At 37.8% G+C, this 23,222-nt stretch overlaps 1 protein-coding gene across 6 annotated transcripts in view; it reads left to right on the plus strand.

The window, feature by feature from the left end:
- The window catches only part of GPBP1L1 (GC-rich promoter binding protein 1 like 1), a 34,710-nt gene that overhangs the window by 7,067 nt on the left and 4,421 nt on the right, over positions 1 to 23,222 (plus strand). The window contains exons 1-9 of one of the 6 annotated variants that reach the window (XM_026086786.1): positions 8,291 to 8,336; positions 8,857 to 9,035; positions 9,433 to 10,607; positions 11,127 to 11,241; positions 12,211 to 12,340; positions 12,705 to 12,988; positions 15,705 to 15,777; positions 16,955 to 17,148; positions 20,760 to 20,900. In XM_026086786.1, coding sequence (XP_025942571.1) covers positions 11,182 to 11,241; positions 12,211 to 12,340; positions 12,705 to 12,988; positions 15,705 to 15,777; positions 16,955 to 17,148; positions 20,760 to 20,900 — 882 coding nt within the window. In that variant the 5' untranslated portion in view covers positions 8,291 to 8,336; positions 8,857 to 9,035; positions 9,433 to 10,607; positions 11,127 to 11,181. Of the gene's footprint in view, positions 1 to 8,290; positions 8,337 to 8,856; positions 9,036 to 9,432; positions 10,608 to 11,126; positions 11,242 to 12,210; positions 12,341 to 12,704; positions 12,989 to 15,704; positions 15,778 to 16,954; positions 17,149 to 20,759; positions 20,901 to 23,222 lie in introns of those variants that run through there. The other 5 variants (XM_026086783.1, XM_026086787.1, XM_026086785.1 and 2 more) reach the window with 5 other exon arrangements.

Genomic DNA, 23,222 nt, shown 5'->3' on the forward strand with positions numbered 1-23,222 from the left:
ACTGGAGAACTTCTTACTTCACTTCTGCTTAGGATCTATCCACATCTCTGCAAGACAGGTGGGCAGGAGGTGTGTATTATGCAGCAGGGATATGCCAGTAATTACATATTTGCAATTCTTTCATTATGATGAATAATATTATCTTGGTGTATGCTGTTAAGAGATAGAGAAGACTTTATTCATAAAGGCTTTGAGCAAACAATATAGATATGCTGTTCATTGCTRTTTCTCCTCCTCTGTTGTCATGAGGTTTTGGGGAGAACAATGTTGCCTTTAAAGGCAGCCCTGAGAAGGCTCTCATGCCTTGTAATGTTCATGGCAAAAGGTCTATAGATCAAAGTGCACTGCAAAATAGATGTTCGATTTCATTCTCTTCAAGGGCTTAAAAGACCTTTGGACTTGATTAAAACTGTCAGAACACCTTCTCTGGGTTTTACAGTACCTCACTTCATAAAATGCTAAAAGTGGTTAAAAGTTCAGAGCATTGTTCACATTTAAAACCTGATACTATTTAAACTATGTTTTCTTATTTTGCATCAGTAGTGTCAATTAACACAGTTGTTTAACACAGGTATATATAATCCCTGGGGCCCCATTCCCTGCAGTAGAGGGGAGCAAGGAGCAAGTTCTATTATTTCAGATAAATACTACAGGTCTCCAATATAAACAGTGCTGCAGACTGTTAAGGTGCGTGAGGAGTGGAATATCAAATGGCACAGGAAAGAGGTGTAAGGCATGATGGTATTGCCAGTGGCTGTAGGGTATAAAACATCCAGGAATAATTGTTGAAAAGCAATGTGGGAACTATGTGGGAACTCTGTGCTGTCCCCATTCTGTGCTTATTAGAAGTTAAGAGTCTTCTGAGTTTTAGATGTCCAGGATGGTGTCATCTTGGTACTTGGAGTAAACTCTTTAAAACCCCCTGGAATGGTTCAGTTGCAATATATCACACTTCCTGGCTGAGGTTCTGAGCCTTGTCTTGTTACACAGGCTTCTGTACGGGTTCCCCAGAAACTTTCCTTTCCAAAATATGCAAAATACAAAATAGAACTTGCTTTCGAAGATAAGCTGGCTGGCTTTGAGGTTGTGGTCTCCTCAGTGTATCCAGTGCTATTGATGCAGTAGTTACATGGTGATAGCGTTGGTTGTGGAAGCTTGAATCAGCCAAGGCTAGAAGGGGCAGGCAGCAGCAGCATTGCTGAAAAGGGGGCTTTTTGTTGGCAGTGTTTTCTTATTTATTTCCTGGAGAATCTTTCCTTCACTGCAATCCTAGAAGTCGCTCTTCTCTGGTTATGTTACTGTTGTATGTCCTTGTGTCTCTGATTATTGTTAAGAAAGAAACAAACCACCTTCTTTCCTTAGAAAGAAGAATCCTTGCTGCATTCAACATGGTTGCATATGTGTACAAGACCTGGCTATTAAAAGCTTTGCAAGGGTTATGTGGCTGGACAGATGCATGTGTGTGTTCCAGAAATTTTGAAGGTGGTAGGATTCAGTATGACCTTAGAGAAATGGCAAGAAAGCAGGTAAATGGGCATGTCTGCTTGTAAAGCAGTACCGTATGAGATACCAGTGGGAGGACTGTCAAAGTCGGAGGAGACTTTTAGAGTACAGATGTGTCCATATGGACCTTTCTTGACAAATTTCAATTAATTGGGGCTATCAGATTTGCAGAAGTGGTCAGATACAGAACCTGACACATGCAYGCAAAACCCATCTGTTACTCTGGAAACTTCTGTATAGACAAGCTTCTGGCATGTTTTCATCTTGGAATATATAGATCGCAGTGTTGTTTCTAAACACAAACCAATTCTGATGATTCTGCAAAATAGATTAATTGGCTTTAAACTTGAAAAACAAGGTTTTAATCTCTCAGTAACATCTGTTTTTTTCATAAGAGCTTTCAGTATCCATATGTGGGAAGATTCCATTTTGGTGTATGGTTAGCACTTTAATCCATCATTTATTATTTTGATGAATTCCCATAGTTCTTCAAAATATGGCATGGGCAATACTTTGTGTTTTTAGATGTTTTTTTCAGCTGCCAAGTAGTGTTAAAAATGTTGCTCGGATTGTGTTTCTATTTAATAGACTTGTCCTTTATATTCAAGTAACATTTTTGTGTGCCTAGTTAAGTGATATGATAGAAAAAGACAAGTAACACTGGCAGATCTATATTATAGTTATTTTGGCACATAATAGCTCAGGCCTGTGAGCACTACTAGTTATACATGTCATTCTGGAACATCTGTGTTTGTCCTCTCAAAAGGTAGTATTTCAGTAGTGGAGACAGATTGAAAGTGTGGCTAGACAATTTTTTTTAATGCAAGCTGAAAGCAAAATGAAAGTAAGTTTGTTTTGTAGGTACTTCATGCGAATGAACATGCCATTATCTGCAAATAAGTAATTTAAACTTGAAGACTTAGCTCAGCAGTTGTTATGACAACTATTGAACTAGTAGTGCTACAGTCTTGTCTTTTTATAGTCAGGTCTAATAACACATGCAAGTTTGAAGCTAGAATCATAATTACGTTATTTTAAAGGGGCTATGAATGTGTATGCCCAAATATGATTATCTTACTCAATAAAATATTTCTAATAATAGTTATACAAAGGCATGTTCTGTTTTTTTGCAGAACAGGAAAATGAAATTTCGTGCGTAGCTTTTTGATATCCTTAAGGAAATCACTAGCACACTTGACTTCTCCAAGGTTGGACTCCAGACTGTAATTCATTACTTCTGTGAATGTGTTGGATAAATAAAAAATTGTTAGAAAGAGATCATATTCTGGTAAACACATATGGGATTAATTCTATATGATAAACTAACATAGACGTGCTAAAATGACACTCTGCTCTGAAGAGCAGCTAGGTACAAAGATCTGTTGTGTATGTTTAGGCATATCTGTTTAAGTAACTTTAAAAGAGCTGCACAGGAAGAAAACTGATGAGGAAGTAAATTCTGTTCTGCTGTATGCATCCATTAAATTGTTCGCTAATTTTTCTGAATGCYTTTGCAACCCAGCTGACATCTGATCTTTAAGAATATTACTGAAATCGCAATTGAGTCTATAAGGATTGCCAGTTAGAAAAACAAATCTTTACTTTTTAAGTAAATGTTCTATTTAGAGAAAAATCTAGAAATGCAGTGAAAATATAGAAGTGGAGTGAAATAAAATTGTCAGGGATGGACAGCTGTCTCTGTGACCTTTTGTAGCTGCTACTAACTGGATTGATAGATGTATAATAAAGAGTAAAAGTTTACTTTTACACTAGTTTCCCAACAGAAGTTCCAAGACTTTGATTTGTTAATGCAAGAGAGGAGAAATGGAATTAGGGGTTGTAATTAATAGGATTCTACATAGATGCTAGTACTGAGGAGGTTTGCAAGGAACTTTGAAGCAGTAGAAGCATGCAGTAAACACGTCTCCTTCAGAAATATGCACTGAAATATGTAAAATGAACAAAGATGAGCGCTGATTCTGGGTATTCCCATTAAGTAGTCTGTGCTAGAATGGCATTGCCTAGCAGGCAATTTTGTGTCTATTAAGCAAATCAGGGCAGATCTTGCCTTCTGTTGGGCCTTTGCAGTTCTGTAGGCCTGGGGAGGAGATGGAAGAGAAAGTAATAGGAAGAATGTACTGCTGCTCTGGCTAATTTATGCATTTTCATAGAACTTTTGAAACATGATCCATTTCCAATGAGTAGTTTCATATCTCAGTAGCTCACATGCCTTGGTAATCCTTACCTTGTTTCTCTAGCCTTACTTTCTGGTCAGTATAGGTCTTGACATATTGAGTATCTCCTTGGTTCTTAGTATCAGGTATATATAGGAAACTTGGCTTGAGACCCAAAGCTTTCGAAACTCTCTATGATATAGAAATGAACTCTAGTCAAGCCTGTGTTAGTAGAAACAGTGGTTAACAAAAAGAATAAAACAACTGTAYGACCATATTCAACTGTAACATGGTGAGAACACTTTGTGAATGAGCTTTTTCACCTGAGCTGTGCATGCCTCCTTGTCTTAGTCTGTGCCTCTTCTTTTAGTTTAAAATGCTTCTATGTTCCTTTCATTTTCACATTAAGCTTTTAAAATTTATTTAGACAAATGCACAGTGAAATTTGGTAATATCATAAGCWTTTGACAATTTTCACTGGTTTATCTGACTTGGTGATAGATATGGTTTCTTTCACTTACACATTAAATGACATGGTGAAGGATATTTAGATATGAAGCTTAAACACTTGTCAAGGGAAAGAAAGTATACTTTTATAACAAACTTATGAGAAGATGTTATAAAATAACAGTTAAAATATTTTGATGCAACTTGTAAAAACTGATAATTTAAGTGATCTTTTTTTAAAGATCAACTTAACGTTAACAAGCCTGACCCAAGTGTTAATAGAGAGCTTAATTTTTTTTAACCCAGAGCTTGTCAAAAACTTTTGCATTTTGATCAGTGAAAGACTTTTCTAAGGTGAGCAAAGGACAATCTTTTTTTCTTCACCAACCTCATTAATGTAGATTTAATTGTTTTGAAGGGGGCATGCCCTTACAGAATGCCTCTTATAATGATATTATTTTCTTCTCATTTTCTGATTTGTATTTCCAGAAGTAATTCAAACTTGAATTCCTTTAAAGAAGAAAAAAAGAGAGAAAGAATTAAATTTACATTGACAAGCACCTTAGTTCTCCTTTTTCCTGGAACTGGGAGTGTCTGTTGAGGCTGATCTTTGTCCTTGCTGTTTTACATAGTGAAGCAGTTAGAGAGACCAGTTTGGCTGAGCTGTGAATGTAGTACGGGGAGATCGGGGAACTTTGCCTTCGGGATATATCTGAGCGTTCCACACACATGTGCATGTTGATGATCAAAGAAAAGCAGATCACACGTGTACTTTGAGGAATTGCTTTCTTTATTCATTATTGAGTAGCTGGCAAAGGTCATTTCAGTTCTATGTAGTAATCAAAAGAGAAACAGAATGTTAGATACTAGGAAGAGACTGAAAACCACCAGCATTTTCCCACTCTAAATCTGTTGTGCTCCCAAATCTTGAATATTTTATGCAATTTTTGTTACCTTATATCTAAAAGATACAGTAAAGGCTAGTAAGGATGATTAGAAGTGTTCAGAAAGCTTCCATAATTGGTCAGACTAAATAGTCTAAGTTAGCTTAGAAAGAGATGACTCAATGCATATGTATATCATGTATAAAATCATAAGTAACATGAAAAAGTGAGTAGTGTGTGGTCAGTCAGTTTGGTAACACAAGAAGACATCTAAATGAACTGAGACTGACAGTTTTATAACCAAAAATTGGCTTTACACAAAGCACAAGTAAACTCTGAAACTGCTCCATTGCTTTTGGGAGCCAAAACTGTATGAATGTGTTCAAAGAACAGTTGAACAGACTTGCATACAAGCATTGAGTGGTGATAAACTATAATATAGACTCTGGCTTAAAAGTCTGCAGAACTGAGAAAGTATACTGCAACCCCTATTGCTATTCGTGTTCTTACACTCTTTCTTTCTTAAGAATTTGTTATAGGTTGAGGTCAGACTTAATTGACTTTGCTCTTGCCTGTAATGATTTTGTGATATTATTGTTTTTAGTAGTATGGTAGGATATGACAGTTGATCTGTGGGTAGGCTGAATGTGTGGCATTGGCCAGGATTCAGAGTGTTTGTGAGAGAAGAGGTTGTAAAATCTCATATATGGGTTGATCTTGGAGTGTACAGACTGAAGGGTTTCAGTAGTACTAATTTAAAACAATTCATCTAACGGCAAGCTTTTGCTTTAGCAAAAAGAAAGCATTGCTCTTTAATGTGTCACACATCTCCATCTTTTTGTGCTACTTGCTACATTCAAAGGGAGTGCATATGTACATGAGAATACATGATGACTTAAGAGCAGTTTATATGCCTACTGAAACAAGGAGCCAGCTGCAGGCTGTATTGGTGTATAGTGTATTGACATATAGCCTTCTTATTTCTGGAGATGAGCAAGCTATTGACCTTTGGAAGGTCTCAAGACACAACTTTGAATTTCCTATCTGAAGTGTGCCTTCTGTGCTCTACCTGAACAGAGGCAGGTGGGTGGAGATTAACTTAAGCACCACTTAAATTTACTGTAGTTTCTATGCAGAGGTTTTTAAATCTCCCAATAAGTGTGAGACCTACAAGTGATATTGTTTCAGAATAAAGGTTACAGAAGTATCAAAATAGTTGGTAAAAGGTTTGAAATGATGTGCAAGTCATTCTTCTAACAAGTATAAAGTTTGAGGGTTTAGCAGTGCCTAATTTATGCTGACTGTGAAAACGTGTAGTTTGCAAGGCTTAGGGAGACATCAGTCTAAATGTTGTATCTCTGAATTGCACTAGACTGTGTACATATGTGTTAGACTTCGATGAACTGCCCAAATCACTGATCCTACCAACAATATCAAAATAGCAGGTTATGAGACCTGAATCTTCTGCAAGATCTTTTCTAAATTGGTGGTTAGAGTGAGTTTCTTTTGTCTTGATATTAAAAGATATTTTTTTACCTTTTGATAAGCTTTCCTTTTCCATTTATGAAGGCTATTAAAAAGCCTTTTTGTGGAACATGGATACTGTATTTTTGTGGTGTTTTTATTTTTGTTGTGCAGCCAGACCTAATTCCTACTTAAAAACTCTGATTCTGTGGCATTCATTTACTTAGACACCCTTAAATCCAGAGGACATTTCTGTGTGGTTTTTGTCTGCTTAGGTCCATTTTTCAACTCACTGTGAATCATTCTTGAGGTTCATTAAATCAACTTCTTAAGCAGTGCGACTCGCCTCTGTCAATAGTTTGAAATGGCTTAATTGCTATACAATTTGTTCTGAAAAGCGTATTTATTCAGAGGGTAAAGTAATGAATCCTGTTTAAATATATTCAACTGTGTGTTGACTTTATCCCTGTTTCTTCTTGCATTTACTTCTCAAACATTTGGTATTAGCCTCTGAAGGTCACACCTGAAGTAGTCTCGTTCCTGTGCTGAGTTCAGCATGCTAGGGAAATTGTTTGGTCTGCAGCAGTTACTGCTATGTTTCGGCACATCCCTATATACACTGAAAAATTACCCTTTAATATAAATAGTGGTTGCTGGGAAGTTAACACTTTTCTTGTTAGCCGTGCGTGACATTTTCTAGCTTGTGGTACCAAGTGAGATGTTCATGGAGTTCCTAGGTCAGTATTTGTTGTGGCCAAATCCACTCTGTTCTTTCTTCATCTTGGCTGGTACTTTGTAGTGGTTGTGAGACTTCTTGTTGGTACTGTGCYTCCAGAAATGTGACTGCAGCTCATGTTTTAGGAGCAAAAAAAGTCTCCCCTTCTCAAACTCCTTTGCACAACAGTAACATCTAATTCCAGGAAGAAAAATGGTATGAGAATGAGGGAGCATATTAAAGGCAATGACACAGAGGGTAAAAAGGTGGTAATTCTTTTAGGATCCCCTATGCGTGTTTATTTTGAGCCTCTATCTTAAAGGCTAAAAAACCCAAACTAGCATGCTTGGCAGAATAAAGAATGGCATAACAAGTGCAACCCAAACCAAAATTGTTCAAAGAATGGAACCTTATCCAAACAAGGAAAAGAGACTCTGACAAGTCAAATAAAAAGACATAATAAGGCATGCTTGAAGGAATCCTGAGAAACAACTGAGGACATAAAAAACAATGATAAAACCTTTCAGATGTTTCAGGAGCAGAAAGCCTGTTGGAGAATTTACATCTGGTTAGGTAAGATGGTAAGAAAGGAAAGGGAAAAAAAGGCCATACCAGAAAAGCTATATTAATTTTTTGTTGATATTTTCTGTGGAGGAATTTATGGAATTCCCCATTCTGGAGACTCTCAGTATAAGAGAGGTTGGAGGAACTGGCTCAAACTGATGCTTAGAGACTTCAGAACAATCAATAAAATGAATAGTACAAAATTGCTAGCACAGATGGCATTTGTCAGAGAACACTAAAGGAACTTGGACGTAAAATTGTAGAACTGACTGTGGTGTATACACATAAGTCAGTCTTGGTAGCAGAGGAATAGGATATAGCACATGTGATACCTGTTTTCAAAAACTGGGAACCGAAGGTACAGGCTTAAAATGAGCTATTTTACTGCATGGGGATTGGGACTGTTGTGGGTGTCTCTGTAAAAGTGTAACATCATTGTTCAGTTCTGACTGAACAGTGTTAAAAATTACTATGAAAAGAAGAAGAACATAGTGATTCATTGTTTTCTGTTATAGAAATACGTGRTGTGCCCACATCTTGAACATTGCATAAAAGCCTCGTATCTCAAAAGGGTTGAGTCCAAAGGTACGGAGAAGGGTGACAAGGATAACCAAAGCTATGGAATAACATCTGTATAAGGAGTAAGAATAGATTGACTTTTCAGCTTGGAGAAAAGAAATGACTGGCAGGGGATATAATGTCATGAATGACATGGAGAGTATGAATAGGGCAGAAATATTCTTTAGTTCTGCTATTTGAAGGGAAGCTAGATGGATTTCTAGTCCTATCCAGTCTTATCCACATCTTCTCTTTACCTTCCTTACAAATCTTGTTCTAGCTTCTTTAGAGTTCCTAGTAAGCACTTGTATAAATAACAGAGGTGATTTTATTAAATAAATAGACAGTTTTGCTATGAGTAGTTTGTGGACCAAAGTTTCCTATCCTGTCTGAACACTCAGTGTTCCCTTGAGGAATCCCCGGCAAAAAGAGGGAGAGGATGTGAGGACTTCACTCCCTTTGGGGGGGAGGGGGAATAGCCCTCAAAGGCCCTAGTAATCATAGGGCATCTTTGTATTATGTTTTTTTGTTTGTTTTTAATATCTAGAATAACATGATTATTGCCTGAGGAAGACGGGGAGAAAGTTGGCACATTTTGGAGTACTTACAGATATACTGGTTGTATTAAAGGAAGGAGGAAAATTAATATCATGAGTAAGTAGTCCCTTGACAAGGGATCCTGGCTGTATTGGAGCGGGTGAAGAACTCAGTGGGTGCATAAAGAAGGTGAGGCATGTGGTGTGGCAAAGCTTGCTTGTTGCCTAGGGTCTCATTATATTATTTTAGCAACAGGTTTAAAGGTTCCTACGACATGTGGGGATCCCCTTCATCAGCTGCATGCAGTTTCCCTTCTTTTCCCCTCATGCTAAATCAGCTGTTTGTATTGCTGTATTCTAAACTAAATCTGGGTAACGATCTTTAAAAAGCATAAATGCCCTTTTCAGAGAGAAGGGTTTTTTTTAATTAGATCATTTCAGTTTTGCTTTTGATCAGAGATCAAATAGCTTTTGGACTTGCACTATATTTGTTCAGTTTCTCCTTCTGTTCTTCTCTCTAGACATGCTTTATGTCACGTTTCTGCTATTTGTATTGATGGTTTGTGTTTTGTTTTTTTTCTTCATAGTGACTACAGTTTCTGTCTCACCTCTTTGATGGAAGAGGACTATGACCCAGAAGTAAACTCTCCATTGTAGAACAAGAAGCTCTTGTTGAATAATTTGTCTCCCTTTAAAAGCAGCACCCAATCTACAAAAAGTAGAGTAGAAGAGATCATTTTTGGACCTGGCATTTTTCTGTTCATGTGACCTATGTTTCAGCATGTAAATGGTGAACAACAGAAAGAAACATTTGTGCCTGCTTTTGAGCTTTGCATCAAGTAGTGCTTAGTTCTGTGGAGCATTAACTAAGTTACGTGAAGTCCAGAGTATATCCAAACATTCATTTTTTTAAATATTATACCTTTTTTAGCAACTGTATGTGATAAAAATGAAGTTTATATTTTAAGAGCACTTGGGCAGATGCTTCTTGTTTAGATCTCAGCATTTCAGGCAAACGTTTTTATATAACATAGTGTTTTTTCCAGAGTGTTCAGATCCATCTGCTACAGACCATGAATTATCCAGCAGACTTGGGTGCATCTGTTCAGTATTAACCATGGGGTTGCTCTGAATGTTGTCATGCAGACTTGACAAACCTTTTTGTAATGTAAAGGCTGACTTCTGTAGTAGCACGACCAGAGGAAATTTAATGAGGTGAACGTGGTCGTGGTTCTTTTTTAAAAATATAAATTACCTTCTTAGGTATTTTTTTGTAGTGTGAGTGCAAAGAGARGTTAAAATGAGCAGCTGAGGGGGTGAAGGGCACAGTTGGCACGAAGTGCGGCCTCTCGTGCTCTGCTTCGAGACGCACTATTGCCTCAAGGCTGGCCTTACGGCATCCTGGAGAAAGAAGGAACCAGGAGGTCTGAGTGAAGCACAGAAAAAAGTGAGGACATTGGACTGCGGAGGCAAAACTCTGCGTAAGTGATCGTATGTACTTTTTTCCTTTGCCTTACAGTTTTGGCTTGTTTGTGGCCCAAACCAGAGTAACAGGAGAATAAGAATTTTTAGGGGTTTGAGCAGTGGAAGTTGCTATGACATGTTGGAAAGAACAGTTCAGTTTCAGATTCCTCGGTGAGGTACGTCAGCTGGTCTTCTGTTGAACCTCCATTAAGATACAGATCCTTCAGCCAGCTTGTGTTTTGTTCCTCATCATTTGGTTCCTTACCTCGAAAGCRATTTCAGCGTTGCATGTTCTCTGGTATGTGGAACTTGGTGAATCTGGATAGAATTTTGAATTGTGGGTTCAGGTCTCTGATCTTCACTCAATGTCTCTAACATTATCGTCAGTTTAGTCATATTTAACTTACCACCTCTGGAGTAAAATATGCAGTGAATCACCCCTTTGTAGACTGTGAGACAACAAGCAATGAAGGAACGGATCCCAAATCCTGGCATGTCTTGGTTTTCGCACATCTGTGCCTTGAATGGTTTGTGTATGCTATTCTGTTTTCTTCCCATCTCTAGAGCTCATCCTATCATGAATTTCATAGATATGTTTTTAGAATGGAATTGTAAGCAAGAAGTAGCTGGGAATGTTTAAGTTCTTACCTGTCTTGATCAGAGAAATCAAGTCAGCAATAAAAGCTGTGTTTAAGTACAGTTGGAAAAACTATAGCACTTTTCCCTTCCTATTAGTATAGATCAGGTTTTGGAAAGTAGAAWTGAGTGGTTATTTCAGGTCGGGAAAGATGACAGGGGATGTTCTCTTCACTGACAGATCTTGGCCATGAGGTTTGATGCCTCATTTTATTGAAGGGAGACACTGGACCTAAATGGCGCAGCATGACTTTGTTCCTGCCTGGCTTAACTTCTCAACGCCACAGTCGGCCAAGGTAAATTTTAATGCAGATCAATTGCTGTTGTAGCTACGAAAATAATAAGTTTTAAAAAAAAAAAAAAAAAAAGCTCCAGTGTTTTGCTGAACTTGAAATGCTTGATTTTAACTTTTTGTCTTTTTAAATATCCAGAAAAAGCTTTTGGGGAGCTTAAGGTGAAAATCACATTTGTTTGTCTTTGTTTCAACAAATGTATCCCTTTTATTTCAGAGGAGGAGCAGTCCTTTGCATTCAGATATGGAAGTAATTCAGTGTCTTTACCTTGAGTCTTGAGTGGAATCCCAAGTAGAAAAGGATTAAGGAAACAGCTCCAAAACTGTGGGAGTCAAAACTTGACCTGCCACTTATTTACAAATTAGCATATAAGTCTTTGCTTTTGATTTATGAAGATAATCTGGCTTTTGCTGCGTAGTTCATCAGTAGTAAACCCAGGATGTTTGAGCCACTTAAAACTAGCCTCTGCAGTTTTTATAAATGAAACGAGGTGAAGAGTAACAAAYTCTTTGGGGTTCTGTTGCTAAAAGCATTAGTATTTTCCACAACRTCATAGTTCTTTCAGCCCAAAAATTCTCTTCACTTAAGTATCTCTAAATTTTTGTCAGGCTGTTCACATMCTCTGTTGCTGCCAGTTCTCCTGCCTGGGGTGGGGGGTGGAGGGTGTCAGTGAATGAACACCTGTGTATCATTCATAAAATTTCTTAAATGAACTCTGCAAGAAATATGTGTTTACAAAGACTGTGCTGGTAAGTTCAGTATGTTAAGTTCTTGATTTTGTGTAAGATGGAGTTGTACGCCATTTTGATGTTGTTTGACGTTGATGTTGTCAGCTAAGGAATACAGATCAGATGCTGTATTCTAGWACAGGAATGTGGGGGCTTTTGTTTTTGCAAACTGTCCTGCTTGGTCTAACAGGCTTCTGGGATGCCCTAAAGAGCACTTCATTACATCACCTTTTTCTTTCTACAGTCCCCTGCAGCCAGCTTTGAGAAACATGGAGAGCATCTTTCACGGGGAGAGGGCCGCTTTGGGGTGAGCCGTAGGAGACACAATTCTTCTGATGGATTTTTCAATAATGGGCCCCTCAGAACTACGGGAGGTGAGTGAGAGGGATCAAAACACAGTCTGAAAGCCAACATCCAGGAATATTCTACAGAATGGAGAATTCTGTGGAATGTAAACAATATTTTTCAAAACTACTCTTTCAAAATGTCCTGTAAGAAACTTGTGCTATTCTCTTCTCCCATGCCATGTGTTTAGGCTTTAAGGGGGTTCCGTGGTAGCTCTATGTGCATTGTGTAGCTTGGTTTATTTTTTTGAGATAATCACACTGTAGCATAATAAGTTTGGCCTAGTAGTTACTTAGTGAACACTGACTTAACAAGAAAAACATCCTGATATTTCTAGAATTCTGCATGCTGTGTTGACTTTTTTTATTTGCATACTTATCTCCTTTTGTTTAGACTGCTGGCATCAGCCATCCCTTCTCCGCCATGATTCTGTAGATTCTGGTGTTTCTAAAGGAGCTCATGTTGGGCTTTCTGGCAGTCAGCCTGGCTGGCATGGTCCCTCACGGGGCCATGATGGTGTCAACCAGCGTGGTGGAGGAGGAACTGGAGTTCATCGCCACTGGAATGGCAACTTCCATTCTCGGAAAAGTTCTGCCTTTCAAGAAAAGCTGCCTGTTGAAGCCAGGGAAGAGAAGAAGGAAGATAAAGAGAAGTTACAATTTGAGGAAGAAGACTTTGTAAGTGTGTAGCTTCTCACTAGAAGTGGCAGCTGTGAGAAGTGACTTTTCAGTTCTCGTTTTCATTAGCTTTAAGTGGCATCTAGAGTTGCATTCCATTCCGTGTTTGAAATCACTACAGATTTAACAAAATGATTCCAGTGCTTACAGGTTAATTAGTATCCAGAGTCCTAGGAACTTGATGACCTGTTGGATTATGGGTTTTGGCACATTATTATATTTTGCCAAGTGGTTACTGTGGACTGAAGACAGCGTTGTAACACACAAGCCAGATCTTCAGTGAAACTCAAAAGGTGACACTTTGGTCTGCCACAAGAACAGTAGTTGTATTGCCTTGTAGCTTTGTTCACAAAGCCATTTTTGCTCCTAAGTGTATCTGTTCAGCATATCTTCAGCCTGCTTGCTGTTCCTGTCCCCTATATTCTGTTACGTGTTGCTGTGTGTGATATCCTTCCCAAGGTTATTCATGACGTGCTCAGACCTTTGCAACCATCTGTCCTGGATTTTCTGGAATATTACTTTCTTACCAGAGATTGTTTACTTATCTCTGTTAATTTAAGGATCAGTGTTTTTTCTCAGCCATGTCTTCCATCAGTATCTCCAGTTGATCAACTTTCTTCTTACTCTAGCATTCCGATTCATGTGGAGTATTATCAGTATAATAGTTCTTATATCTAGACTCTGTTTTTACCGGAATATCTTTAGTTTTCCAAACTTTATCAATTAATACTTGGACTTGTTGCTTTATCCTTACCATATGTGTTCCTTAATACTAATACTGGAGGTATGCACAYCTTCCCTGCTTTTTCCTTCCAATTTAATTCTTTTTATTTCTCTTGTCTTCTGATGAGGATTTTATTATTATAAACTAAGCATTTTGTTTTCTGTAGCTCAGCTTTCACTCTCTCTAGACTCTTCTTGACCAGTGTAATGAGGTCACTATCATCTCTGAAGTTCTGGTAACTGAGTCCCGCCACCTAATGTGATTCCCCTGACTTCATCTTGTGGTGCTAAAGCCATTGCTACCTCTAGTAATGAGAGTGCCTGGTGATAGTGTGCACAGTTGCTTGTGTCATCGTCTTGAACTTTTTGCCTAGTTTCTCTCTTATTCAATTTTGCCACTGGAAAGCTAGTTACAGCTAAAACTGTCATGGCAGTTTGTTGCTGCTTCTGTTTGGGAGGTTAGGAGTTGAAGTGAAATATGTGAATGCCACATGGCTGCTTCAGGCCTGAACCTAGAGACTCCACTTAAATTGCCATGTGAGCCAGTCTGAATTAAGCTGCTGGGCTTTTCAGTCTTGTGCCCAGGGAGTGATTGCATGATCTGTTCAGCTGCCTCCGCTGTGCAGAGTGGTAGCCTGCTCAGAGGGTAGCTAACACCTTGTGTCTAGGTGACTTCTGTTAGTCTGATTTCTCGAAAATATTGTGATTCAGAATTTCTATAAGCCTGTTCTTTAGACTGTCAAAAGCCTGTTGAAATGTAGAACGTTATCGTAATTACGATTATGCACTGTTGTATTCTGTCTTGGTCTGTCTTTCATGTACCTCTTCATTCTCTTCAGTGCCTTGATGAGTATCTTTCCCCAAATACATGGCTGTTTCTTCTGTAGTTACTTTGCACATTTTTTTGAAGATAATGCCAAGCACTTACTGCCCAGTAGCAAGCTTTGCTAAATAACTCATGTATTGTCTTTGCCATAGGGGTGAAACTAATGTAGACTGTGACTAAGTATGTAGCTGGTAGGCCTGTGCAGCCAATAGAATGGTAATACTTTTCCTGAAAAGTCTGCAAAACTGGCCATTACCCTGAGTTCTCCTGCAGTGTGAGCACCACTACAGTAAAACTGACCTAAAAAACAAAGCACTGAGAGGAATTTGTAGAGTCTGAGGCAGTAGTTTACACTATGGTTTAATATTTTTTCCTAACTCGTATAGAATAGGAATGCCTGCTATTTCAGAAGCTCATTATTAGAGACTTATGCTGTAGCCATAGTAACTAACATACGAAGAATTCATTAAAAAGAGGAAAAAGATTATTTTGAACTGAAGCTATTTGGGCTGGGGGAAGAGGAATAGCTAATCAGGAACATTTGTCATCGAGTACTTGGATTTTCTATACTGTTTGCTTTGAACTTGGACACGACCTTAGTTGTTCCACTGATACTAAAGCAAAGGTAAGTCTGCAGAGAACACAGAGTCTGCATACAGTATTGTTCTGTAAAGTGGAGCTTAACATAAATAATTTACATGTAGCTTTTTTGTCTGTAAATAATATATATTTGCTCTTCCTTTACATCAGGAAGCCTAGAGTGATTGTTTTGGTTGAACTGTAAATGTGAGTCTTATATAAAAATATTTGGGAAGTAAGAATAGAAACTTCACATAATGATGATGTTGGCTCTATGTTACACTTTGAGCTGCTGATTAAATAATTCTTTTATGGCTGTATTAGTTGGCGGAAGCTACTTAATTATACAGTAGAAGAATAAGACCCTATTCTAAACACTGGTAGTTGTGTTGGAAATAGAGCAGAAGCCAAAAAGAGTAAAAACTTTATTTTAGATATTTTGTGACAGAGCACTCTTCTAATTCAGGTGCTGTTTAGAGAAATCTACTTGTATTCTGTTGGGTTCCTAGAAGCATGATATTATGTTAATACGGGCTCTTTTTTTATTTGCAATATAGTGATGTACTCAGTTGGATTGTCTTTTTACAGCCATCTTTGAATCCAGAAGCTGGAAGACAGAACAACCAGAACAAACCTTTAGGGACGCCTTCTGGAGTATGGGGTAGGTAGAGGTAYTTACATTATTTTATGGAATGCTGTTGCTCAAGCAGAAAGTTGCGACTGATATTTAAATGCTACTTTTTTTTTTTTTTAAACATACAGAAGATCCTGGGATTTGAGTGAAGGAGACAGTTGCAGTTTTCTTTCCTTTGTTGTTTTCCTCCCACCATCTTCACTAATCTCTTGGTCTTTTTTGCCTACTTAAAACTGTTCTTGTCATGGAAAACTGCTAGTGGCAGTAATGTCGCAGCTCTGTGTTTGCTTACCATTTTACTGCAATCATAATTTCATGCAGACATCACTGGAAAGACAGAGCAGATGCGAGTGAACTAGACATCAGTTTCTGGTTTGTGATCTTCATAGATCTTCTAGAAATACAGCAACACTGTCATAGTTCTATGGTTTGGATTTATTTGCTTTTTTTAAAACTCAGAACAGATTTGCCTTTGATTGTGGTGTGGTGGGAGAATCTATACCTTTTAAAAGAAACTAGACTGAAACAAGGTAACAGTTCTAGGAACTAAACATGGGTTTGTTAATCTCTAGAATGCAACTGGATTAATTGGGTTAGGTACTCTAGAGTGAGTAAAAATACAAAAAATAGGGTTCTTGCTATAATACCAGATTCTACTCTCTTTCCGTATTTGTCAGGTATTTACTGTTCTACTCAAAAATAATGATGTTTGGCTTTTATATTTGTTTTTAGCTGTTTATATTATTACTGTTCTCTAAATTGCGGTCCTGCAGATGTGTTGGTTTAGCCTGAGAAATGCTAATTGCGTTTAGTTGCAAGAGTGCTGCATCTTTTGAGGTGTAAGTTGAGCAAAATATTTTTGCTGTGTTAGTGAATTAACACAGCTGATTCACAGTTGCTCAGAAAAATGCTAATATCTGTTCTGACTCTTGCAGCACGACACAAGGCTGTTAGCTGATGTCACTATAGATTTTTCCCTTCAGCTCAAGGGAGCTGTTATGGTTTAAATTAAAAAAGGTTGGGCTTTGACATTTTTGCCCAATATCTTTGCTTGAAGCTAAAACAAAAGCACAGCTGATAGCAATCCCAGAATCAGGCGTGTGTAGCATTTAAGATTTAGAGGGGAGAAATTGGAACAGTATATTGAAGCTGTTATGAAACTAAAGTTTTATATTTCAGAATCTTTCTGATTTTATTTTTATAGAAAACCCTCCTAGTGCCAAGCAACCTACCAAGATGCTGGTCATCAAAAAGGTTTCAAAAGAGGATCCTGCTGCCGCCTTCTCAGCTGCATTTACATCACCAGTTTCTCACCTGGCAAACGGCAACAAAGCCACCACTATTGTCCCAAGCGTCTACAAAAATCTGGTTCCTAAACCTGCAGCTCCTCCTTCCAAGGTACAGAGGTTTCCAGCCAAGTTAATAAACTCAAATCAAGGGAGAACTTTCTCCCTCGACGTGGGAATCAAAGCCCTAACAAATAAGAGTTTGAATAGTGGGTTTTGGAGTAGTAGCCCTTATAGTCAAGGCTTGTCTATTATTAAAATTGTTGTTCCCTGTTAAAATGCCATTTGGTCTTGTCCATATATAGAACTAACCTCTGTTCTGACTGTATTAATGTCTGTCTGAATGGGCGTGTTCTGATGTGTTACAAATCCTTATCTTAATTAGATAAAACAGGCAGTTCTGGAGAGGTGGAATGTGTGCTAAGATGTGCTCGAATTTTTCACAGGACTACTCTAAAAAAATCTTTATTGGATTATGATACTTTGACAAGTTTAAAACACAATTGGGCTAAAATCAGATTAGATTGTAGCATCCTGCAATGTATCTTTAATTTAGTTGAGCCTTAAAGACCAACCTGAAAAAGTAATGGATTTTGTGCCTTCTCTCTGTGATTGAAAGAGAGAAGTGTTGAAAAACCAAGTGGATTTTGTTTCTTATGTTAGTTCTAGACTTTCTTGCCCATTTTTCCAGATAATCTACATGTATAGATGCCCTAGAAATTTTGTAAGATTGGTATTCAAAGTACTAAAGAAGTTAAAGAAAATTATTAGTTAAATTGTTCTTTAAAAAGGTGTGGGAATAACTACCAGTGCTGGTTGACACATTCCAGCAAAATTTTCCTTGTGATTAGAATAGAATAGTCTTGCACATTTCAAAGATAAAAGCTAAATCAAAAAGATTAACAATTTTTTTTATAAGAAAGTAAAGTTAGAACTTTTCCCTTTCGTAAGTTTTTTTAATTCAGACCAAATTTTGCCAACTGTAGAAAAAAAATTAATTAGAATGATTATCAAATAAGTTAATATAAAACTTTAATTTAAAAACTGATCTCTGAGTGTCGTGGCATAATTTGGTCCATTATGAAGGGCTATTAATAAAATATATAATTTTTTTTATTGGCTCAAGCTGTTAAGTCCATACACATACTTGTTTAGAATTTGGAAGTTAAACAAGATGCAGCTTCTGATGGTTGCTGAGTCTTCTGTGGCTTTTAAATTTACTTGTGCAGCTTTGATGTACATGTATATATAGTCTTATCTATTTTTAGTCTGAGTATTTTGAGTGGTTTTGAAGCATAAAGCCAGTGATACAGTTTCTGTCCAAACCATTAGGTTGTCCCCTTGATTGTTCACCAAAAATCTATTTTATTTGAAGTAGAAACAAGTACAGCTTTTCTGTCTTAGCTGTTGCTATTGAGGGCAAAGATACGTTGTGAGGTCTGGAAGTTAGTACTGCACAAACCATAGATCTTGAGAGACGGAAATGCGCTTCTGAAAGCTGTGTAAATGTGCCTAATGGTACTGCTGCTCCTGGTATACCTTATTGCTTGGAACTGTAGAAGCTGGACATAAAAATCTGTTTAGTTAGCTATTATTTCCTGCCATGCAGTCACGGTTGCATTTGTTTTGACTGCTTCTAAAGCATTTAGTGATAGGCTTTTCATTAATTCAGTCTAGTCAAAATGCTTTTGAAGCATTTCCTAACTGTGCCCTGAAATTAGAATCTTTAAATTTTGATTTTTCAGAGGAGTCCAAAGATGTGTTAATCTCTGCTCACAGTTGGAATAGACCCTTTAATTTTTATAAATAATAAAAAAAAATGTTTTGGTTTTATTGAGACAGCATTGTGACTGTGGTATGGAAGTTTGTATCAAAAATAATGGGATTTCTGTTAGGTGGTTTTGCACATTACGTAGCTCTCATTTGCATTCCAGATTTCATATTTATCTTTAAAGTGGAGGATATGGCAACATATCAGCTAGAAAAATAGTATGTGACTTTTCTTTTTGTACAAACATAAAGCAGCTGTGGTAGGATGCATTCCTCTGAGGACTCTAGGAAGTTGTATGGAAATTGTAGTGCCTAAAGTAATAGAGGGGTCGAAACGTTCCTGTCGATGAAGTCTGCAGTATTGGAAAGCTGTCACAGGCAAACTGAATGAAAAATGTTTTTGTTAGTTGTACCAAGTAGTATTGAGAGGAAAGGGAAAGAACTCTGCAGTGGAAACAAGTACATTCGTTCTTTAGAGGCRGCTAATTGTTCACTGTTAAGTAATATATATGAAGGTAATAATCTGCAGACAGTCCCTGCTGATGTTCAACTTTACCTCTTGTGTCTTGCTTGACTCTAGTGGCCTCCCTAAAATACTGAGAGGGGTCTGTCTTTGAATTTGTCTGAGCTGCCCCTTTGTGGAAGCTGAGAGAATAACAATTAGCAGCCAAGAGGTATCTGAATGAGCAACCACGGCATCTGAACAGGACAATCATGGGAGTCTGCAAAGAGGAACTTTTTGTCAAAGTAATTCTCCACCCCTGATTTTAGTACCATGCAATATTGTGCAGTTTAGGCTCTCTCCTGGGTTTGAAGGGAGTGTTTGGAGTCTGTAGTGTGAGTGCAGAATAATTCATTCAGTAATGTGGACTGTTCTTGGTTTTCAAGTTGGAGCGGAAGATTGGTAATGTGAATGTGCTGATGGTCTTCCCTGAAGGAAGAGAAACACCCAGTAAGACAGTTAGAGCATACTGAAGTAATGGCTTTAACTCTTGACTTTTGCAGAAAGAAAGATTTGTTTCATCTCAAGTTTAATTTAATCCCACTGTGCGCTGATTACTTTGCTAGTGACTTCAAGTTGACCTCAGAAGTCTAATGATTCAAAGGAATAGTATGTTTTAATGCTCTGACAGGTGTATTTCTCATGCTACTTGATGCAAGTCTCATTAGGATCCTCGTAGTGAAGGCTGTCACTACAAGGTTTGTCCTTGGTTGATGAGAGAGGCCCAAAAACAACATTCCAAGTAGCAAAGATTTATCTTGAAGTCCTTGCTTTTCAGGCAAACTAAGTGCCAGTTATCTGAATGGATACTGCATAGAGTATCAAGAGCAAAACAGTAGCTGCTCTTGCACTTTAATTAACTGGCTTTTCAGTAATAAATTCTAAAGGCTTTTCCTTTTAGTTTTTATCTTTTTTTTTCTAAATCAGTGCAGTGATGGACACTCAGAACCATGTGACATAAACGACTCATTCTCAGCCCAAATAGAAGCATTCCTTGATGTTTCTTCTTCATGCAGGGGAAGTTCCTGTCAAGTGATGCAGTCCCTTTTTGTGGCAAAGGTGTTCCCATGTCTGAAGTGTGAATGTAACTGGGATGTTTTATGTCCTGGCTATGAGGAGCTCTAGGATACATTGTGTTACTCCATGGTGATTCCAGCTAATGGACAGTGTTGGGTTTTCTCTTTGAGCACTAACAGTGTTTTACTAGAGAGTGGTGCCCACGAAGCAGAATTTTGATGTGGTCTGGGGAAAATAGTAGATGATGGGGGGGGGGGGAATAATGGTTTTAGGATTAAGCTTGAGACTGTTCTTAGGGAGGGGAAAAAAATCTGTACAACAGACAATTAAAGCCAATATAATTAATGTTTGTTAACTTGTTTTACTGCTTGTAATCAACCCATGCTTGTGCCATACCTTTTACTGTCTAGTATTTTGCGTTCTCTTCAATATAGCCAAGTCCATGGAAAGCTAACAGAAGTGAACATAAACCAGGCTCACTTTCATCCAGCCGTGAGTCTGCCTTTACCAGTCCAGTGTCTGTAACCAAACCAGCGGTACTGGCGAGTGGCTCAGTCCTCACCTCTCCCAAAGAGGTAAGGGGTTGGGTTCAGGGATCAGATGGTAACTTTACCACTGCTGCCTACTATAGCTTAAATGTGATAAGGTCCTATGGATGTAGTACCTAGTTTTGCACCCTTGAAGAATGACTCACTTGTACATTCTTAGCAAATTGTGCCACACCCCTAATAGACTTAAATAAAAATGTAGCTTATCTGGATGTAAAGCATTGCCACTGGTGTTTGTCCAGAGGTATTAGAATTTCCCTCCAATGTAAAAAGGTATGAATGCTTTAAATAATGCTGCATGAGTAACTGGACGCACATACAATCAGTGTCCACAGTCTGCTGTGTTATTGGAGTGCAGATACCAAGAACAGGCATGAACTGGAAGGTAAACTGATTCCCATGCTATTCTTTAATATGGGAGGAGGGGAAGAAGAGTGATCGACCTCATTTTCTTCCTCTCTAGGAGAACAGGATCATGTGCAGTAAGCTCTGAACAGTCCAAAAGATTTAAGGAGTTCAGTGTGTGGACACTTGTACTCTTCAGCTACAGTGTCTGTTCTTAATGTTGGTGTTGGAAGGGTGTAATCTGCTGAGGTTAAAACTAATTTACCTCTCTTTTTGTCTGAAGTATGGACAGAACTTTGGAATACAAATATCTAACCTTTCAGCAGTGCTTGTGATGTGTTTTGGCCAGCATTTTTATACTTTCCCATAGATGGGACAGTAAAGAGATTTTTGTCGAGTAGTTTATATACAAAATGCTCATTTGGATCTTGAAACTCCACAAAGCTTAATAGAAAAGTGGTATTGAATATTTTTTCCCTCCACTCTTGGGAATCAAAACTCAATAGGTTTGTGATCATATGTTTAATAATAATAAAAAAAAATGCTATAAGTGACTTGTTCACAAAATTTGAAATGAGAATTCTTTGCATTTTAAGTGTAACAGGGATTTTCTAGTTGTGAGTGCATTTGTCTTTCTCCTTTATAGATCTTACTTCTAAAAGAAAATCTGTTGTCTTTATGGTTCTCTACTTTGTAGGCTTTACTTTGAAACAGTCTGCCCTTTTCTGTTTTAACCACTGTGAGTGTAAAAGCAGTCACCAGAGCAATAGTTAACAAGCATGTGCCTGTCATTTAACAATCTAGATCTTGCATTGTATCCTTTTATCTTACTTCTCTGCATGTCCTTAGACCAAGTCCTTTGTACTAGTGACTGCCTTTCTCTGCAATGCACAGCATGGTATGCATACCTTTGCAGCATAAATGTGTAAACAAAATAAGCTTTCACCTCCAGGTAAATACTAAGAGGGAATGTGCACTTTATATTGCACAGTAGTAATGCAAGTAATCTCTGACTTTTTTTTCTTCAGTGACGCTCTTGCCTGAAACTTTAGTCAGCAAGGTTGTAAGTACTAATCTGACAGCAGGACTAGGCAGTTGGGCTTTTTCCCTAGAAAGAGCAAAACTTCCTTTATTGCTTCTTATATTACTAGCATCAATCAACTAAAAAAAAAAAATCTTAATCTTACCTAGCTAAGACTGAACACTTGTAATACATTTTCCTTTGAATCTGTTGGAGGCATGCAGTATGAACAGGACCATGGCCAGCAAATACTACTTTAGTCGTAGCTCTCATGGCCTACTACATGTAATCTCTGCCTTCTCATTTCTGAAATAGGGTAATGCCTTTCCTGCAGAAGTGCTGAAAATAGCACCATTATTCATAAGAGACCAGTGTCTTGAAAACTAGGAAGATACCAACTAGCACTGTCCCTGGGTCCCCACAAGCCAATCTAAGATAATCATTAGCTCTATAGCCTGAATTCTTAAAATCATACAGGATCGCACTTCTGTAAGAGAGGCCACCCCTTTTATAGACTGAGATCTGAGCAAATCTGAGATTATACACAGCTTTCTTGTAAGAAATCTGAGAAATTCTTTGTTTCAGTCAAAGGGCTAAACCTCCCTTTAGAAGAGATGCCAAAAAATGACTTTTTGTACCCATTTGCATAACATTCTCTTGGTATTGTAAATCCTTCTGCAGAAGGTTCTGAGTAACATCAAAACTGAGATGAAATTCAATCCCTTTTCAAGAACCTGTTGTTATTAAGCATTAGCTGTAATGTTTTCCGCTGTTTTCTTGATGTGTAGAAATTAAGCCTTGGTACATCAGCAGTTCTGTGTGGTGCTATTAAAAAGGCTACTTGGAGCAAAGAGCTCGAGTGCAATATTAGAATATTGCAAACTACCAGGAGACTTTTAATTTTTAGTCTTTGCTCATTGTTACCTTTTGTCACTTGCAGTCAAATTAATTACCATGTTGAGAGCTCTAATTAAAGTACTACA

The sequence above is a fragment of the Apteryx rowi genome, unplaced genomic scaffold (genome assembly GCF_003343035.1).
Source record: "Apteryx rowi isolate R43461 unplaced genomic scaffold, aptRow1 scaffold_7, whole genome shotgun sequence".
NCBI lineage: Eukaryota > Metazoa > Chordata > Aves > Apterygiformes > Apterygidae > Apteryx > Apteryx rowi.